The sequence below is a fragment of the Trichechus manatus genome, unplaced genomic scaffold, assembly GCF_000243295.1.
Source record: "Trichechus manatus latirostris isolate Lorelei unplaced genomic scaffold, TriManLat1.0 scaffold00040, whole genome shotgun sequence".
NCBI classification, from domain to species: Eukaryota; Metazoa; Chordata; class Mammalia; order Sirenia; family Trichechidae; genus Trichechus; species Trichechus manatus.
The window spans coordinates 17,146,605-17,164,477 of NW_004443976.1; the positions used below are offsets into that span (position 1 = coordinate 17,146,605).

The window sequence follows — 17,873 nt, forward strand, 5'->3', positions numbered from 1 at the left end:
GTATCTTTGGCTATGTATATTTTCACCAAAAAAAAAAAAAAAATGTCGAGAAGGGAGAGGGTTGACATGTTCTGGGGTTGTTAACCAATGTCATAAAACAATATGTATACTACTGTTTCATGAGCAACTATTTGTTCTGTAAGCCTTCACATGAAGTACAATTAAAAAAAAAAAAAACTTATTATCTGATGTTGAAATTTATTATAAAGCTACAATAATCAAAATTGTTCTTCTGTTTCCTGAAAGCACAACAAATCTAAAACCCAAAGCAAGTCTTTATAAGAAGATGCTTTCAAACCAATAAAGAAAGGACTATTCAATAAATAATGTTTGGTTAAGTTGATAATGACTCAGGGAAAAGGCAGTTAGATCCCTTCCTCACATAATCATCAAAAACAAATTACGGATGACTTAGACTTAATTATAAAATTAAAGCATAAAGTGCCTTAAAAAATAAAAATGAATATATTTATGTAAGCATGATTAGTGAAGATCATTCCAAGCGTGACTCTAAAGGAAATAATCAAAGAAAAGACACAGATTTCACTAAATGAAACCTATCTGCAACATAGGAAAAAGTGTAACTATCCTCAGTAAACTAAAATCCTCTTAGAATTAAATCAACAAAAAAAATACAAACACCCCAATAGAAAAAAAAAAGTAGCAATGCCATGAACAATTTTCAAAAGAACAAAAGGCAAACACATATACAAAAAATTTTCTAACACAATAATTTTAAAACAAAAATTTCTATGAATTGTGGGATTATAACTTTGATTTTTGCAATTAATTTCCTGCTTTTATAATAAGAAAATAAGCAGTAAAACTTCATTTAAAAAAAAAAAAAGACAACTGAACATTACGTATAACAAAAGCAGCCAAGACTTATGAAGTACTTACTTCATACCAGGCACCATGCCAAGCATTTTACACGCTGTTAAATTTAATTCTCATAATTCTGCGATAAAGTATCCCTATGTTACAGATGAGGAAACAGACTGAGAAGTTAACTGACTTGTTTAAATTCATACTAGTGTAGGCAACTACAGTGCCAGTGCTAGAACCCAAGTCTCTTTGACTCCAAAAGCTCTTACCTACTATGTGGTATGATTTAAATGATCTCATTATAAATTTCAAAAAACAGCAATAAAAAAACAACTGAGAGAATGGAAAATCTGGAGGGACTATATAACAACGATAACACTGGGTTGTCGACAGGTAGCATCTGGAAATATCCTTTTCTTTTTTTCTTTTTCTGTATTTTCTAACATTAAAAATATTACTTATTATTTTTTCCTAATTACCAAATTTCAAATAGTCCTAAATGTCCTACTTGTATATTCAAAGTCTATTAATATGTGACATTTAACATGGGAAATCTAGAAACTGGGTTCTAATCCAGTCTCTCTCATTGGATCTTAGTCCCAGTTTCTAGGAATTGTGTACTTACATGTTTCTGCTACAATCCAAGAGGTGAAAATAGCAGCGGTCACCAGTAATTTTAAATTTAAACAAATAGCACGAAAATGTCCTTCAAGAAGATGATTACAATTCTACCCTCTGCTAGTCTCCTAGGGCAGCTGTAACAAACTACCACAAACTGTGTGGTTTAAAGGAGCCTTGATGGCACAGTGGTTAAGCGCTCAGCTGCTAACCGAAAGGTTGGCAGTTCAAATCCACTAGCCTCCACAGGAGAAAGATGTGGCAGTCAGCCTCCGTAAAGATCACAGCCTTGGAAATCCTCTGGGGCACTTCTACTCTGTCCTGTAGGGTCACTGAGTCAGAACTGACTGATGGCACCAGATGAGGTTTTTGGTTACAGATGTGGTTTAAACCTATGGAGCACATACACAGTTCTGTGTTGACTCACATGGGGGTTGCCATGGACAGCAACAGGTTATATGGTTTAAAACAACAGAAATTTATTCTCTGACAGTTCTGGAGCCTAGTAGTCTGAATTCAAGGTGTCAGCAAGACCATGTTCTCTCTGAAGGCTCTAGGGGAAGATCTTTCTTGTCTCTCCCAGCTTCTGGCAGCCCCAGGCATTCCTTGGTTTGTGGCAGCATAACTCTAATCTCTGCTTCCATTTTACATGACCATCATCCATCTGTCTGTCTTCATACTGGCCTTCTACTTGCTAACTTCTTATAAGGACATCAGTCATAAAGAGTTTAAGATCTACCCTAATGACATCATATTAACTAACTGCATCTGCAATGACTCTATTCCAAAAGGTCACATTCAGAGGTATGGTGATTAGGGCTTCAACATATCTTTTTGGGAGACAAAATTCAATCCATAACACTCTCCTACCTAAGTACATTCTTGAGTGTCTATTTGTCTACACACTATCCTACACTAGTTTAAAAAATAAGAAACTATAAAAAAAAGAATCTATAAAAAAATTAGCTTTTATAGTAACTCAACTTACATTATTTATTACTATCTAAAATCCTTAAGTCATGTCTTATAAACTCTAGATTTCAATGTTTGTTTTTATTAAATTATATCATATTTATATTTAATCTGGGATTCTGATTCAGTTCAATATATTTTATAGCTTCATGTAATTTACAAAACTGAAAGAGTGCCCTCTATTATTTTTAAAACTTGAAACAAGACAAAGTCCAATGATTCAAACTTCTCAGTAGACATAGCCACTCTTCTGTACTATTACTGTCATTCAGTCCATATTTATCCATTTTGTCCACAGGATATCTCTTAAATACTTTTCTGAAAACCAACATACTGTGTGTACAACACTCATCCTATATACCAGATTAGTAACAAGTCCAAAAAATGAAGGTTATCATGACTGCTCTGAGAAGAATTGGGAGCCAAGAAGAGATTAAAGAAATGTTTTTGCATACTTTTATATGACTTTTCTATTTATCATGTATATAATAGTTTTATGTAAGAACAAAATTTTAAATCTTAAAGGAAACATAGTCTGACCTAGCCTGTTCTTTGCAAATCCAGGCTGGGTCAATAACAATTTAAAGAGGAATAATTTAAAGATTAATGTCAAATTCACTGGCATACACTTTCTTTTCCTCTTATAAATCTCATTCTTTCAATAATCTGGGATGTAGATGTAATTTATTAGGGACAAAAGACCTGAATTCATTTAAAGTAGCCAGGTATTCTCTTAAAATCTCTTTACCCATCTTAGGTTTTAATTCTCTTACCAAGGTTCATTCCAGCCTTCTCAGTCTAACAAACCTCCTCCTTACCAGAGAAGGTGGAAGCAAAATAATAGACTTTAGTGAACACTACGGACACCTAGACAGAAAAGCACAGAGAAACATAAGGCTGATCTAAAACCTCTCCACTGCAACTTGTAATATTAACTATAGTCTGTTCAAAAGAAAATCCATTAAAATTTTACTTTTATTTATACACAATCTTCACCTACAAGAATGGAATGCTATATAATACGGCAGCAGCAAGCCATTTCACGCCTTTCTCACTAGTGTATTTGCATTAACTATCGTAATTAGCCAAGTCATAAAGTTTAAATCCTATAATAGCCATTGGAAGATAAAAGATAAAAAATACAAGGCAAAGGAAAGGCATTAACAGTAACAACAACAAAAAAGCTTTCATTTTTCTAACATATGGATTCCAGACCAAAAAAAAAAAAAGCATCTCTCTTCCGATTAAACATAACATATCTAAAAGACAAACTCAGTATAAAACTTATCCTAAATCACTTATTTGTTAATTTTGCTTTAAGCTTATACACAAAGTGACAAGGCTAAATTAAACAACACTATGTCAAAGTAAGATTCAGTTTTAAAATCAGATCAAACTGTCCAAACCAATATTTAAACACTGGTAACAATAGCTTAAAGGAGCTCTTTGTGGCACAACAGTTAAGTGCTCAGCTATCAACTGCAAGGTTGGCTGTTTGAACCCACCAGCTCCGTGGGATAAAAGACCTGGCGATCTGCTCCGGTAAAGATTTCAGCCTAAGAAATCCTACGCGGCAGCTCTACTCTGCCCTATAGCGTTGCTATGAATCAGAATTGACTCCACGGCACACGACAGCTTTAATCTTCCAAGACTATATTCTAATTTACTACTTTGTCCCTTATAAGAAAGGATTTTTTTTTTTTTTTAAAGCACAGAACAGAGTAACTTACAGTTCATCTCGTTGTCTCTGGGACAGCACCATTTTGGCTGTAATGTCACGCTTATTTGATACAGTGGTATATCCCTCCTTTGGGAAATCAAAAAGCTTTGAGATCCCTGGATTTATAATTAAATATGCCACCAAGTGGCTTCCACGCAGGGGAAAATGATCCTTTTACAAGTGAATCCAACCAGTAACCAGGAGATATTCAACAAGTAAGGTTCATTCCACCTAAGGGGGGAGAAAAAAAAGATTATTTCACTTAAAATTTAAATTATTTCAAAATTATTATTTATAGTACACACTTTCAAGGATGAGGTTTACTGTGATGCTAATACAAATATTAGATAACATTTTCAATCCATTTTGAAAATCAATTAATGTGAAAATACACAGTATTTTATTTAATTTTTTAATAGTTTACTGAGCCAAACAGCATTACTTTTAAATTTAATGTCTACCCACTCCCAACCATGTCACATGCCAGATACACTGATACCAACTTCATTACACTTCAGTTAACGTATCTTCTCTAGAAGACTGTAAATCTTCCACAGAGACAGAAATCAAATTTTCTAATTTACAAAAAAAGTACAACCTGAAAAAAGGAAAACAGATAAGGATTTCATAAACTGTACACAAATCAAACAGTGACAACTATAACTGAAGTAAGCTTCAGGGTTGAATGTCAGCCACCAATAACCTTAAATAGCTGGTATTATTTGTAATGCAAATATCTACTTAATCTCATGCTCTCTTAACCAATACACTTAATCAAGAAACCAATTTAATATTATTTTAATTTATTTTGTGTCCCTTAGAAGCATGTGTTTTAAAAACAAGAAACTGAATGGACTACTCCAGATTTTCTGTGCTCACACAGTAATCTTGTTCTCTGACCTAGTTTTTTGATAATATTATTTAACAGCATTTCAGAGCTTTTTATAATTTGAACCACATAAAATCAATTTCTATACAATATCTAAAAGGTATTGTCATCAACTGAATGACAGTAAATGTAGGTAAAAATGAGATAAATAATTATCTCTTAAAGAATCATTCTTTAAATCTCCTATTAAAAAAATAAATAAAAGTTTAGTATCTCTTATCACACTGCAAAAAACAGCTGGCTAGAATTTCCACTAGATTCCAGGAAGTATTTTAAAAAAAAGTTGCCATCGAGTCAATTCCCACTCATAGCAACCCTATAGGACAAAGCAGAACTGCCCCGCAGGGTTTCCAAGGCTGTAAATCTTTATAGAAGCAGACTGCCAGATCCTTCTCCCGCAGATTGGATTTTTGGCTTAGAATTAAGTTGAATAGGAAAACTCCTATGTGTGAAGGGATGAGGAAAAGTACGATTAATTCCGTTTTAGATATATTGACTCCAAGGTGTCTGTAAGATTTCCAGTAGGAATTTTTCAAACAAGTCAGCTCTGAAGAGAACCAACTTAGAAAAAAGAGGTTTGGAAGGTATTGGCTTAGAGATGGTTAAGTGAGGTCACGGCAATGAATGAGACGACCCATGGAGAATGTGTAGAGCAAGATGAGCTGAGGGCCTAGGCAAGAGCCACACAGAGAAACATCAACACTTAAATGACAGGGAGCAGAAGAGTCCACAACTGAGGCCAAGAGGATGCAGTTAAAGAGGTAAATGCAAAAAAAGGAAAGAGAACATTACAGAAGCCAAGGGAGTATTTCAAAAAGGAGAGGCAATCAACAGTTTCCAAAGGTTGCCCAACTAACAAAATAAGGCCTGAAAAGGATCCTCTGCTTTCAGCATGGTTGATGAGATCGGTTTCAATAAAATGGCAGGGACATGGTTTAACATGCAGGAACCAGATCTAAATGGGATGATGCGTATAAGGAGATGAAGTAGAGATGGTACCATAAACATATATGTTAAGAAGTGTGGCTGTGAAAGAGTGGCGAAAGGGAGATGTAGGCGGAAATGTTAGAACACAGTTTTTCTGGTTCTTGTTTTTCTCAACCAAATGAAGGGACGTGCTTAAACACTGATGGCGAAGAAAAAAAGACAAAGGAGCAATGAAGAAAGAAATGAGGAATTTTAATATCACTATTTGCTACTAACATAACAAAGAGACAACCGGACATAATGTATCCCCTGATGGAGAAACACTACATGAGCTATGAAGTATTCTTGCCAAAAAAATCAAATCTGAATCTGATCAAGCCTCTGGCTCCAACTATCAATTTGCAAGAAGTATAGAGGGCAAAGAAATATGTTAAAGACACCTTGGGGATATAATAATCACCAATATCCTGATTATGAAAAGCCCTACAGAATGAATGACCCAGTTCCTTCAACAAATAAATTACAAGGAAAAAAGAAAAACAGATGGAAAGACAAACCTACAAGCGCTCCTTGGAAACCCTATGGGGCAGTTCTACTCTGTCTTACAGGGTTGCTATGAGTTGGAACTGACTCAACAGCAATGGGTTTGGTTTTTTGGGGGGTTTTTTATAGCTAAAAAAGAGACAAGTAACATTATCAACCAACTGCAATTTGCAGACCTTATTTAGATCTGGATTCAAACACACTATAAAATAAACCAATGAAGAAACATTTGGGAAAATTTGGATAATGACTGGATAGCTGACGATATTAATGAGTAACTGTGAATTAGTAGCAATAATGATACCGTGGTTATTTTAAAAAGTCTTTTAGAAACATGTAGTGAAAAATTTATAAGGGAAATGAGATTTCTGAGATTTGCTTCAAAATAATTTGGGTAGTGAGACTGAATAGGGGGATATACATGAAACAAGATTGAGTTAATTGCTGAAGCTAGGTAATGGATACATGAAGGTTCATTTAACTACTCTCTAATTTTACTTATGGATTTGACATTTTCCGTAAGAGTTTAAAAAAAAATCAGAAGAAGGAAACAGTCAATGGAGCAAGGATCTAAGCGGGGGATGAGGAGAAGGAAGAGAAGGGGAAAGGAATGGGATCTCAATGAAGAAAATAAGGGGCCACCTCTTCCACTGTGTCAGAAAGGAGAACAAGATGCAAACAGGTTTTTTATATTTCTGGAAGATAGGAAGTAAGGTCATTCGCTGAGGGAGAATAAGGAAGAGAGCATTAAAAGGCTTGAAATGCTTGCTATCAAGATTGAGAGAAAAGAAAATGAATAGGAAGTGCAGGAAGGCCATTTTTGATGTTGAAGACCTTGAATTTTTAAAAGTGACACGAATCTACAAAGATGGGTAATTTTTCTTTAACAGGTATTGTCATGGATTGAACTGTGTCCCCCCAAAAATATCTGTCAACTTGGCTAGGTCATGATTCCCAGTATTACATGATTGTCTACCATTTTGTAATGTGATGTGATTTCCCTATATGTTGTATATTCTGTCACTATGATGCAGTAAGATGGATTACTGGCAGTTATACTGATAAGGTCTACAAAACTAGATAGGGTCTTAAGCCAATCTCTTTTGAGATATAAAAGACAGAAGCAAGCAGAGAGACATGGGGACCTCATACCACCAAGAAAGCAGTACGAGGAGCACAGCACGTCCTTTGGACCTGAGGTTTCTGCACTGAGATGGTCCCAGACCAAGGAAAGACTGATGACAAGGCTCTTCCTCCAGAGCCAAGAGAGAGACAGAGAGAGAGACAGAGAGACAGAGAGACAGAGAGACAGAGAGAGAGAGAGAGACAGAACAGAAACCACGTGTATGTGATTGAATTATCACACTTATTTTAAGAATATAAAGATTACGTACTTCTTAGCAGATTTACCTTTTGTTACTTTTTAGCTTGATTAATGTTCATATACTGTAACTGCAAAATACCACATGACAAGAGAAATAAATGGTTCTCAAACGAAAGCAAAAGAAACACTTTAGAACTGCTATTCTGCAATAAACAATCTATATATACATATATATATGCAACAGCACAAATAAACCAGGTAATATTTTCCCCCTGGAGGAGGCGTTCTTAACCTTTTTGGGGGTCACTGGGTTCCTTTGAGAATGTGATGGAAGTCAAGATCTCTCCCCTTAAAGGAGAACATTATGACGATAAACAAAAGTCTGTATGTATTTTAAGGGAGTTCATAAATCCCCCCAAAGGCAAGATAATGACTGAGAAGACTTCCTGTGGTATGCAGAACTCTCATACAACCAGGATGCTCCTTAGAAGCAAGGATGGCAAGACTATGTTTTATGTACTTTGGACATGTTGTCAGGAGGGATCAGTCCCTGGAGAAGGCCATCATGCCTGGTAAATTACAGCGTCAGTGAAAAAGAGGAAGACCTTCAATGACATGCATTGACACAGTGGCTGCAACAATAGGCTCAAACATAATAACGACTGTGAGCATGGCACAGGACCAGGCAGTGTTTTGTTCTGTGGTGCATATGGTCACTATGAATCAGAACCGACTCGACAGCACCTAACAACAACAACAACACTGATACATGCAATTCGGACGAGTCTCCAGAAAATTACGCTGAGTGGAAAAAGCCAGTTCCCAAAAGGTGACATATTGTATGATGTACGTATGTATGTACTGTCTGATTGCCATTTTTGAAATTTATGCATGTTCAGAAAGATTTAGCATTGTTTTCCAGTATTCTTCTAAAAGTTTTTTTTTCACTCAAATTATGTTTTTGAGCTTTATCCATACTGATACATAGATTCAAGTTCATTATTTTTACTGCTATATTAAGTATATACTACAAGTTGCTTATCCATTCTCCTGCTGGTGGACATTTAGGTTATTTCTAGTTTTTTTTGCCATTATAAACAATGCTGAAATGATCTCTCTCGTACATTTATCTTTGGGCACATGCAGGCAAGGGTCTTGAGGGTATATAGCTAAGAATGAATTGTTGAAGTTAAGGTCAGAGGCACCTTTAATTTTACTAGTGGATGCTCTTGGAGTCCTGCTCAAATCCCTTTCATTGGCTGGTGCACCTACTGCCATCCCCAGCTGCTGTGGTAAGTATTCTGTAGTCTAATATTATACGCACTTATCTGCTACACCAATGCCAATTCCTAGACAAGAATGTGTTTATTGCTTAAGTATCTCATCACAGAGAAAGGGGTAAAGTTAAAAGGAAAGAACAGAACACTAAAAAATAATTTTATAGAACAGAATAGTGAATGAATTATTAAATCCCTCCCATTTAAAGTGTATATGTGTCAAACAAAATAGGTTTCACACTTACCAAAATAGCCTTTTATACATTAGTCCCTCCCAACTAGGAGCTTAAAATTAGAAATAGGGGGAAATAATACAGAAAGTACATTAAAGGATATGTGTGAGGGAAAACTAATTATATATTAACAGAATATTAACATAAAAAGGAAGTTATTGGATTTAATTATTATTAGATGTGGAAATAAGACTTTAATAGAGTCACTAAAGGTTTATATAGTAATTCAATAATTACCAATGGTTAATGCCTTAGGAAACTGTCACTTGACAAAGCTGTATTTAAATAAGGTCAGATTATCTATCTTCCTTGAATGGCACACATTATACTATAGCTCATAATCCTAATCCAAACAATATTTTCCAAAACAGCAAAGAGGCAAGGCAGAAACTACTGTCAAACAAAAATTACTGAGGATCCTTTCACACTAGGTAATTTTTAAAAGTTAATAAAATTTATTAAGCAGCTATTCTCAATAAACTACCTGCTTCGTGACACCCAGTAAATTACTAGGTTTTTAGAAAAGTAGTTCCAAATTCAGTAGCTCTCAAATTCACTGGTAAATCAGAAAATATTTCAATAATCTACATGACTGCTGATATTATATATACTCCTCTTGATATTTCTAACTATCTTTGCTATTGACATAATTTCCCAATTATCATTATACAGATTTTGTACAGAATACACTAAAGAACCACCACCCATTTGTCAGTTTGTTGTACTGTGGTGGTCTGCGTGTTGCTGTGATGCTGGAAGCCGTGCCACTGGTATTTCAATTACCAGCAGGGTTACCGATGGTAGACAGGTTTCAACTGAGCTTCCAGACTAAAACAGACAGGAAGAAGGACTTGACCATCTACTTCTAAAAAAAAAAAAACTGGCAAGTGAAAACCTCAGGAATAGCAGTGGAACACTGTCTGGTATAGAGCCGGGAAATGAGCCCTTCAAGTTGGAAGGCACTCAAAATACAACTGGGGAAGAGTTGCCTCCTCAAAGTAGAGTGGCTTTAATAACATGGATGGAGTAAAGCTTTCGGGACCTTCATTTGCTGATATGGCATGACTCAAAATGAGAAGAAACTCCTGCAAACATCCCTTAATAACTGGAACATAGAATGTATGAAGTATGAATCTAGGAAAACTGGAAAACATCAAAAATGAAACTAGAGTACATAAACATTGATATCATAGGCATTAGTGAGCTGAAATGAACTAGTACTGGCCATTCTGAATTGGACAATCGTCCGGTCTACCATGCTGAGAATGACATATTGAAGAGGAATGGCATCGCATTCATTGTCAAAAAGAACATTTCAAGATCTATCCTGAAGTATAACACTGTCAGTAATAGGATAATATCCATACGCCTACAAATTTTGCAGAAGATCATTCAAAAGTGGTTGCAGCAGTACATCTACAGGGAACTGCCAGAAATTCAAGCAGGATTCAGAAAAGGACGTGGAACAAGGGATGTCATTACTGATTTCAGATGGATCAAGGGTAAAAGCAGAGAATACCAGAAAGATAGTTAGCTGAGTTTTACTGACTACACAAAGGCATTCGAATGTGTAGATCATAACAAATCATGGATAACATTGCAAAGAATGGGAATTCCAGAACACTTAATTGTGCTCATGAGGAACCTGTACATAGACCAAGAGGCAGTCGTTGGAACAGAATGAGGGGATACTGTGTGGTTTAAAATCAAAAAAGGTGTGCATCAGGGTATCCTTTCACCATACTTATTCAATCCGTATGCTGAGCAAATAATCCAAGAAGCTGGACTATATGAAAAGAACACAGCATCAGGATTGGAGGAAGACTCATTAACAACCTGCAATATGCAGACGACACAACCTTGCTTGGTGAAAGTGAAGAGGACTTGAAACACTTACTGATGAAGATCAAAGACTACAGCCTTCAGTATGGATTACGCCTCAACATAAAGGAAACAAAAACCCTCACAACTAGACCAGTAAGCAACATTACGATAAACAGAGAAAATACTGAAGCTGTCACAGATTTCATTTTACTTGGATCCACAATCAACGCCCATGGAAGCAGCAGTCCAGAAATCAAACGACGCACTGCATCAGGTAAATCTGCTGCAAAAGATCTTAAAGTGTTAAAAAGCAAAGATGTCACTTTAAGGACTTAGGTGAGCCTGACCCAAACCATGGTGTTTTCAATCACCTCACATGCATGCAAAAGCTGGACAATGAAAAAGGAAGACTGAAGAATTGATGCCTTTGAATTATGATGTTGGCAAAGCAGACTGATATACCATGGACTGCCAGAAGAACAAACAAATCTGTCTTGGAAGAAGTACAGCCAGAATGCTCATTATAAGCAAGAATGGTGAGACTTTGTCTCACATATGTTGGACATGTTATCAGGAGGGACCCGTGTCTGGAGGAGGACATCATGCTTGGTAGAGCGTCAGTGAAAAAGAGGACAACCCTTGACAAGGTGGACTGACACAGTGGCTGCAACAATGGGCTCAAACATAGCAATGATTGTGAGGCTGGCAGTCCTAATCCACCAGCTGCTCCTTGGAAACCCTACAAGGCAGTTCTACTCTGTCCTATAGGGTCGCTATGAGTCGAATCAACTCCATGGCCCTGCGTTTGTTTTTTTTTTTTTGGTTTATCTTCAAAAAAAAAAAAAGGTGGTTAAAAAGAATTTTAAAAAACTATTTTTTATATAGTAATTTAGGGAATTAAGATCTCAATTTGGTTACAGAAGTAAAAGCTATTTCCCTATAGTTATGCTGGGTCTACACAATGTTTAAAAATAAAAAAATCTGACCAAGGTTTATAGAGCAAATTGGGGATGGTGGGGGAAGGTGGGGGAGAATACAGCAGTCTCATAATTTCATCACTTTTCCATTAGTTGCAGCTAACCACCGCATCTCATTTTGTCACATTTAAGTCCCCCATCCAAACTTCACATGCTATTAAAATCTTTTGCGTTTTCAATTAGCCTTGGACCAAAGATTAATTTATCACTTTTTTCCCTGAGGATCATTCCTCCCAATCAAGTCTAGTAACTCCAACATTAAAGGCAAGTGTTGCACACAGATGCTCCATAGCTTTAGATTGTGAATCTGAAGAAATGAAGTAGAAATAGTTTTTGAACTTTGAAATCAGGGTTAGATTTATGATAACACAATGTAAGTCATATTCAGATGTCTACTTTTTCTTTTACCATCAATTCATTTTTGGCTTTGTTCTTTGCTTTTCATTAGAAGACTAGAATCCATATTACTAGATGGTTTCCGTTAAACCTCTAGTTCTGTTATGATAATATAAAACCGGTTGCTATCAAGTCGATTCTGACTCATGGCAACCCCATGTGTGTCAGAGTAGAACTGTGCTCCAAAGTGCTTCCATTAGTTCATTTTTCAGAAGCAGACTGCCAGGCCTGTCTTCTGAGGTGCCTATGGGTGAACTCAAACCTCCAACCTTTCGGTGAGCAACTGAGTACGTTAACCGTTTGCACCACCCAGTGACTCTAATAATATTTGTTGCTGCTGTTAAGTGCCACTGAGTAGGCTCTGACTCACAGCGACCTTACATATAATAGAATGAAAGACTGCCTGGTCCTGTACCATCTTCATGATCATCAGCACATTTGTTCAATGTTGCAACTATTATGTCAATCCATCTCACTGAGGGTTTCCCTTGTTTTTGCTGACCCTCTACTTTACCAATCATGATGTTCTTTTCAAGTGATGGGTCTTTCCTGATGATGTGTCCAAAGTCAGAGAGCCAAAGTCTTGCCATCCTCACTTTTAAAGAGCATTCTGGTTGTATTTCTTTTAAGACTAATTTGTTCATTCTTCTGGCAGTCCATGGTATATATTCTTTGCCAATACCATAGTTTGAATGCCATCAATTTTTCTGTTTTCCTTTTTAACTATCCAACTTTTGCATGCATATGAGGTGACTGAAAAGATCACGGCTTGGGTCAAGCACAGCTTCATCACCAAAGTGGTGTATCTTTGCGTTTTAAAACTTCTGTAACAGAACCTTTATTGCTATAGGCTTAGCCTGTCACTATATTGGAATGAATACTCTTCACCCCTCATACTGCTTAAACTGTCAAATGTCAAAAGATGCTTCCCACCTCACAACAAACAAGAGCAATGTCCTGAACAAAAGTTACTCAGGTGCAAAACACGTAACTGCTTCACCTAGGTCTGAAGGTACAGGACAACTCATCCTATCCTGTTTCTTCATTTCCACTAAGAATGTCTGATATTCACTGCCACTACAACTTGTAAGCACTACCTCATTATTGCTGATTTCATCTCTTCTCTTTTCTCTCCTTGTTCTGCTTTATCAGCCTGTCTAAACTCATCACTTCTTGGCTTTCCTTTATGGACATTAATCAGAAAACATCCTCATTCCCATGACACACCCATCAATCATATGTTAGATGTAATCTTTACTTCTTTCCAGCTGTGTTCATTTGCTTAAGCGTGCTCAACACTGCCAAAACAGAAAATATATAAAGTTTTCCTCTTCTTCCTTGACTTCAGGCATGAAGCCATTTTGAACACCTGAAGGTTCCAAAGAAACTAACTTTTGACTTGCTTAGATTTTGTTGTATGTAGCTTTCTATTCAAACCACTTGTTCTGAATGATACAACTATGTATGCCTATAATCAAACAGTGGAAGGGAATATGAAATAAAGACAAACATTTGTTTTACTGATATGGTTTTAGAGAATGTGGTTCACACTTTCAAATTTATTTCACTGTTAAAACACACTTAAATACATGAAAACAAGAAGAGACAATTTGTAATTATTGTACAGATACACAGCCTGATATGCAAAATGACAAAACTAAATGATTCTGCAAGGTAAACTATTCCTTCTAAAAATGTTGAGTTTCCTATGAATTGTGTTCTATCCTACGAAATCCATTATTTCCAGATTCACTGGAATCCTATGATGCCAAATAAATATCTCATAGAAATGAAGACTACAAAATTACACTACTTACTCTTGCTAATGTAACTTCCAACTTGGATTCTATTATTCTATTAACTGCATGACATCAAAAGAAAGAACTAATTCACTAAACTCAGGCTACTGACCTCTGGGAGTTTACATACATTTAAGCTGTGATTCTTTAGATTGGAAAACACGTCTGGGAAACAAAACAGCAAATGCCACATACGTATTTTTTCAAACTGGATTTGCTCAAATAGATGAAGAAGGAAGTAGCTATGGATCTTAGGTATGAATGTGCATCAGAATCACTGGAAGAATTTTCTGAAAATAATCACGGGTAGGCCTCATCCTCAGAGATTCTGAGAAAGCATCTGAATTTAAAAATACTCCAGGTGTTTCTGATGCACATCCTCAATAGAGAACCATACTCTCAACAATACAAACTACAGCTAGTACTAAAGGGTCAAAGGAGAAATTGAGAAATCTTCAGTGTCAGAAAATGTTATTTGGACTCCAAGAGCAAGACCAATTGGGAGGCCAAGGAACTCAAATTTCAGTAGTAACTACAACACCTGTCAGTCAAATTTGAAGAAATATTTACAAAAGCCCTCAGGTATTATTTTGAAGAGATACATTAACAGGAAAAAGAGGACACCCAACATTTTGAAATAAGTAAACATCTTTCATTACAGTTAAGCTTTAAAGACTTCAAAAAAATCTTTCAATAAGAAAATACAGTCTGCTTGTTCATTACATCTAACTACCTAGTCTTCCTGGTATGTTCTCAATGACTAATGATAACACATTCTTTTGCATCTACATTAACTTTGCTGCTTTTTACCTCCATTGTATCCTCTCCTCTTTGTATCTAGATCAGGAGTCCACAAACTTTTTCTGTCAAGGGCCAGATAACAACAGTTTAGGTTTTGTGAGCCATATAGTTTCTGCAGCAACTATTCAATTCTGCCACTGGTGCAAGAAAGCAAAAATAAGCAATACGTAAAGAAACAGGAATGGCTCTGTTCCAATAATACTTTACGGACAGTGAAACTTGAATATTATTTTTATTTTTTTTTCTAACCATTTAAAAATGTCAAAGCCATTCTTAGCTCACAGGCAGTACAAAAATGGCAAGATGTGGCCAGTCAGCAGTAGTTTACAAACCCCTCATTTGGTAAATGAATTAACGTTATCTAGGGCAGCCTACTTTTAATAGCAGTAGCTATTTCACAGGGTTGTTGGGCAGATTAAATGAGTTAATAATGCTATAAATGAGTTAATACATGTAAGTGCTATGTGACTGTGTGTGCATCTTAATTTTTTTATATCTCCCTTCACTTTAATACTCCCTTTCTCATTGTGATAGTCTATAACACTGAAATGCTTTGCCAAAATCTTATTGTTATAAATGAGGAAAGATCTCCCATCGTTGAGGGAGAGAGAATACTCATGATTCATCAACTCTTCCTGGAAACCTCCCAGTCCTCTTTCTCAAAAATCCAAAGTAAATGTATGCACCTGCAATTCAGCCATGGCGGTAGTCCCATTAATGTGAAGCTCAGGCAAAAATATTTACCTACTAAGACCTGAGAGAAGGACAAAAAGATTCCTAATTTTCAACAAACTAATGTAAATGTACTTAAAAAGAATTTATAAATGTACCACTACTTTATGACCAAAACACTGCTTTACTCTGTACAAGGTGTTAGGGGAGATGAAGAACCCTTCCCCTCACACCCTCTTCCCAACAACAAATTTGTTTCTCCTCTTAAAAAAAAAAAAAAAAAAAATTTCATCTGGGGTTGCAAAGCAGGAGTGTGCTGTAACAGCATACGGAGAGCAGCTAGGGTCACATAACATTGTATGTATAAATTTTTGTATGAGAGACTGACTTGAATTGTAAACTTTCACTTAAAGCACAATGAAAAAAAAGTAAAAAAAGAAAAAATGTCAGGTTTAGAGGTTTTTTTTTAAGTAGTAAACTTAATAAACCACAGAAAGTTAGCATCTCTCACCGTGGTCTGGCCTGGCCTAGCACTAAAGTGAATCAAAGAATATAAGAAAAATCATACCCTGAACTCAGGTGAGGACATTTATCTCCAGAAAGGTATAAAGCAGCAGCTCCACATTGCCAAGTCTTCACTATTAGAATGAGTAATTTTGGGGACATGCCTGTGACCCATCTGTCTGGCAATTTTCCATTCTCCTTCAAGATTCAGCCAAAGGTAGCTCATCACGAACTCTGTGAAGCCTTCCCTGACCAGCCCACTCTCCTCTTCTTTAGTCTCACTGTGCCATGTACACATATATAATCCTAAAAGCTAACATTTACTGAGTATAATACAAGCCAGCACCCTTTCCTACATTGTTTAATCCTTACAACACCCAGCAAGGAAACTAATATTTCCATTTAACAGATGAGGAATTAAGCTCACTAAGGTTAGGTCATTTACCCATGGTCAAACAGCTAGAAAGTGGCAGGGCTAGGACTCAAAAAAGGTTTCTGACTCTCACACCAGTGATTTCAAATAGTAGATGAGGACAGCCAGCAGATCAAGAAGGCAGGATTCTGTTTTTATTTGTTTATATATTGGGTTTCGGCGTAAGAGTTTTTTCAGGAAAAGCTTCCACTGTTAAAACAAATCTGAAAAATCACTTGATTCTACACTATGCTGCCTCCCACATTCTTCATAATTGTATACACTGCTGTCTCTATACTGGACTGACCTCTTTATGGGCAAATACTAAACTGGATTGAATCTTTGCATCTTTAGTACCAAGCACAGTGTCTGGCAATCAAAATGATATGTTTGTAGGGAATCAAATTTTGTTTAAAGACTTTCCAAATTAACTATTTCCATGGTTGTAGGCAATTATAAAATAATTCATAATTACAAAGTACTTGATAGTTAATAAAATTCTTTATATGTGTTATCTTCTTAGTAAGAGAAAACAAGCTGAATTTTTAAAAATGTTTTCCAAAAATGGCACATTTATTCAATATTCAAAGCTTCATTTTAATAAAAATATTAATTATCCAACAACTGTCAAATAGTATTGGCAAAAGATAATAACCATGTTTAATTTTCTTGTTTCAATTGTCATACTGAAATATTACGCGCTGAACCATATAAACTTGCCAATAATGGCAATTACAGAAGTTCAACCTAATACTTATCAACGGTATTTAAACCACATTAGCAAAGCTCTCAGCAGCTAACATAAATAGCAGACTTTGCAGGTTTTATTTACCATTTTAACACAGTTCTGACAAAAAAAAAAATTAAGCAAACACAGTTAACTCCCTCCTCTAATTTCCTAGTACTCTGTACATACACGTATTTGATACTTCTCACAATATACTATAATTAGCTGCTTTGATGTTGTCTCCCCAACAACACTCCTCCAAAGTTGAAACCTCGACACATTCCTCATTGTATCTCTACCAAATATCATGGTAATTAACACACAGTAGGTACCTAACAAGTATTTCTAAATGACTACTGCAGGCATCATAATAAAACTAAGATTAAAATTTACCGTGTTCTCAGAAACTAGACATATTTTGTCACTTTATTCT

The 17,873-nt window shown here is 35.9% G+C and overlaps 1 protein-coding gene across 5 annotated transcripts in view; it reads right to left on the reverse strand.

The window, feature by feature from the left end:
* Positions 1–17,873, reverse strand: part of PAFAH1B1 (platelet activating factor acetylhydrolase 1b regulatory subunit 1) — a 70,068-nt gene that overhangs the window by 32,670 nt on the left and 19,525 nt on the right. For 2 of the 5 annotated variants that reach the window (XM_004376143.2, XM_023731150.1), the window contains exon 2: positions 4,146–4,366. In XM_004376143.2, coding sequence (XP_004376200.1) covers positions 4,146–4,177 — 32 coding nt within the window. In that variant the 5' untranslated portion in view covers positions 4,178–4,366. Of the gene's footprint in view, positions 1–4,145; positions 6,531–17,873 lie in introns of those variants that run through there. The other 3 variants (XM_023731148.1, XM_023731151.1, XM_023731149.1) reach the window with 2 other exon arrangements.